Source organism: Frankliniella occidentalis, unplaced genomic scaffold (genome assembly GCF_000697945.3).
Source record: "Frankliniella occidentalis isolate FOCC.00 unplaced genomic scaffold, Focc_3.1 Scaffold197, whole genome shotgun sequence".
NCBI lineage: Eukaryota > Metazoa > Arthropoda > Insecta > Thysanoptera > Thripidae > Frankliniella > Frankliniella occidentalis.
In genome coordinates this window covers 166,434-169,836 of record NW_026267323.1, presented here as the reverse complement: position 1 = coordinate 169,836, position 3,403 = coordinate 166,434, and the positions used below count along the sequence as shown (strand labels likewise).

At 47.8% G+C, this 3,403-nt stretch overlaps 1 protein-coding gene across 3 annotated transcripts in view; it reads left to right on the top strand.

Moving 5' to 3' along the window:
- Window positions 1-3,081, top strand: part of LOC113211199 (mannan endo-1,4-beta-mannosidase) — a 14,928-nt gene extending 11,847 nt beyond the window's left edge. Inside the window, exons 5-7 of one of the 3 annotated variants that reach the window (XM_052272281.1) lie at window positions 796-936; window positions 1,775-1,986; window positions 2,893-3,081. In XM_052272281.1, the coding sequence (XP_052128241.1) occupies window positions 796-936; window positions 1,775-1,986; window positions 2,893-3,034 (495 nt within the window). In that variant the 3' untranslated portion in view covers window positions 3,035-3,081. The remainder of the gene's footprint in view (window positions 1-795; window positions 937-1,774; window positions 1,987-2,892) is intronic. The other 2 variants (XM_052272279.1, XM_052272280.1) reach the window with 2 other exon arrangements.
- Window positions 3,082-3,403: the final 322 nt, after the last annotated feature.

Sequence of the window (3,403 nt, the reverse complement as noted above, 5' to 3'; positions counted from 1 at the left end):
TGCCTGTTTATTTCTCTTTAAAATGTGACCTCATCCAGGTTTTTAACTCAAATAGTTCCGGAGAAAAGTTGCGCGCAAGATGTTGAAGTAAAAATGTCCCAGAAGCCAAAACCCTTCAAATCCAAACAGTTTCCAATGATTCTATGGGTCTCTCTAATGTTTTATAAATTGTCTGATAGTTGAACTAGTGAAGGGAAACCTCACTTGGGCAAAATTTTGTCATTATTAATTTTTTTTGAAGATAAGTAAAAACATGTTAAATTCTAAGGTTCAATGGGTATTTCCCACCTTAATATTGCTCAGACGGATTTTTCTTTTCGTAATTAAGTAGAACTATGAGTGTGTCCAAATTTGGCCACCAACCGGTCGATGTGCGATCAGCCGGTCGTAGAGCGGTCAGTGCGGGAGAGACAGATGTGTGCTTTTCTCATGGATGCTATCTCTCGCACTGACCGCTCGACGTCCGACCGATCACACATCGACCGGTTGGTGGCTGAATTCGGACACAGTCCCAAAAAAACCTTATAAATACGAAAATTTTGGTTCGGTCGCTCACACAATACTTTTGCGCTGCTCCGTACATTTAAGTTTACACCACGGTACTTTCCGACACGATTAAATTTTTAACAATATATCAAAAAGAGGACGGGGGCATGGAAAATATGGAAATAAGGTGATATTTTATCACATTACAAATGTCCCTGTAGGAAGGCGACCCGTATGTTCTGCCACTCCCTTAGATGTGAGCCAGTTCCGCCCCTGCTTGAAGGTGTCCTAAAACCAGTGACGTTTCAGGCTGCACGTTGGGCCAGTGGCTACGCCTCGGTGCTGCCGTCCCTGCGGTCCGCAGGACTCACGCACCTCATCATCGTGGACGCTCCTGGGTGGGGACAGGACGCAGCGAGCATCGCACAGCAAGGCCGCGTCGTTTTTGAGGTAAAACCTGCCGTCGACCTATTAACAGAGTTTCCACCTCAAGAAAAGGAGCAATGCGAAACTTACTTTTTTAACATGCATTCATTTGAGGCGTGTGCCATGTTCATCGCATGAATTTCATTCCTTCTTCTTTTGCGCTGATGAACTGTCAATTATTACCTGCAATTAAATCTTATTCCGAAACGAGGGGTGAACAAAATCGCATCTCGATACCCTCCGGCGAGAAAGGCTTGGCCGAACGACCGCTGCAGAAAAAGCCTTGGCCGGCGGTAGGCTGCTAAGACTCAGATAGGAAAAGTCCAGCAACTGAGTCTTTCTTAGCAGCCTCCCGACGGCCAAGCCTTTTTCTGCTGCGATCGCCCGGCCAAGCCTTTTTTGCAGTAAGGTCAATCTCGGCTCCAATTTGGTGTTCCTACTGCATCCGTTGTTAAAAGGTTGTAGAGGGGTAAACTTAAAGGTCTCAACTATTACGATACGATGCAATTAATACGTTGATGCCTCTGAGCTATCCGGAGTTGGGCCACTGATGGAGTGACGGCATGCTCTCAAATCGAGAGAAACCAGCAGTGGCGCTTGCGCGGCTTGCGTTGACCAGTGCCGTGTGAGGGGAGAAGGGAGAAGGGGCGGAATGCGCGGTGCACCGCTTCCAACTCCCCTCGCCCGGCCCCGGCATTGGTCGACGCCAGCCCCTGGCGGCTCCTCTGGAACTAAGAAACTACTGTCATTTCGTGGCTGGCCCCTAGCCCGATCAAGGCCGGAGAGCCGACGCCGACAGGCTTCACAATCTTGCTGTTGTTCTCTTTTTGCCGTTTCTCAAAATGTTTCCCTAACCATACAGGCGGATCCCGAGCGCAATTTGATCTTCTCGATCCACATGTATGAGGTAGCTGCCCCAGATGCCGCGACAGTGAGGCGCCACATCGACAACAGTCTGGCAATTGGTGTCCCCGTCATTATTGGCGAGTTCAGCGACCGCCAGAGTGGCAAGCCCGTCGACTACAAGTCCATCATGCAGTACTGCACGGAGCGATCGGTTGGATGGCTAGCATGGTAGGTATCTTCGAAGTTCACGCAGAATAACGTAGCTTTTACTTCTGATCAGTGAGGATCCGAAAAGGTAGGGGAGGGTGTGGAGCTGTCAGGAAAAAAAGCAGAAAAAAATCGAACATTTGCTCGTTTTGAGCACCGGGGTGAAAGAATTACCTGAAAAGAATCGGCTGATTTGTTAAGCGCCAGAGGAAATTGTTTACCCGTCCAGTAGACCGTCTTATTTCGGAGGATGAGGTGTTCAATCATGCTGGAACGCATTGAAAATGAAAGGGAAGTCAATTCGAAGGATAATTGTCGCTGTCCGCGTCCGCGACCCCCGAAACCTTACGCGCCTGGCATTCACATTCGACGGGTACCGCGTACCGCGGGCGCCATCTTTCGGGCCCCGCTGTGGCGAAAGGTCGCTACTTCTGATTTAAAACTACGTGACTGTTTTACTTTGGAGGGTCAGGTGTTCAATCATGCTGGAACGCATTGAAAATGAAAATATAGTCAATTCTAAGGATAAGGGTCACTGTCCGTGATTTTTGCGACCCCTGAAACCATAAGCGCCTGGCAGTCACATTCAGCGGATACCGCGGGTGTCATGTTTTAGGCCCCGCTGTAGCGAAAGGAGGCTACTTCTGACTTGGCGAATCGCGCTTTGACCATCGATACCATTTTATTGTTTCACAGGATTCCTGTCTGGGCTATAAAACGTCCACAGTGAATTTCACGAAAGGGGTTGGAACGGGGTAGCAAAAAGATGGGTTGGGTTAGACGATTACCGTTTATGTATTTTCAGCTCGTAGGGGCCTTGCATTCATCATCCTTGAATCTGATGTGAGCTGTCGCTCTCAATCGGCATGTCGTATAACGTTTTGTTAGCTTAAGCAGTTTCATCTAATACCGTTTTGCTTTTCACAGGTCTTGGCATGGTAACAATGAAGATACGGCTAACATGGATCTTTCTCGTGGTGCCAATGGTGGCCTGACTACTCTCGGAAATGAAATTATCTACGGAGCACTTGGAATTAAAAGCCAGTCCAAAATTCCTAACATCTGGTAGATGACCTGATTGGTGTGTAATAAAACACTATCATTAGAAGAATACAATCTTTACTTGTCCGTCCCATACTCTTATGTACTTACTTAGGTATTTTGATGTTAAGGGAAGACGTCTTCGCCGACCCCATGACGGCCCTTAGGGCATTCCACTTGAAGGTTTGAAGGCAGGGATCATAGAGGTCTCTACTTTATTTTAAAGTTAAGATCTAATTACGGCCCTGAACCAAGTAGTACCGTTGCACAGTGACTTAAATTTCTATGCCCGAAAGCGAGCTGCAATCCTGAACGTCCCGCTGCACGCGCCCTCTGGTTAGGGTGGCCCACGGCAAAAAAATTATCAGACTGGCGGTTAGTTCATAAAGATCGAGAT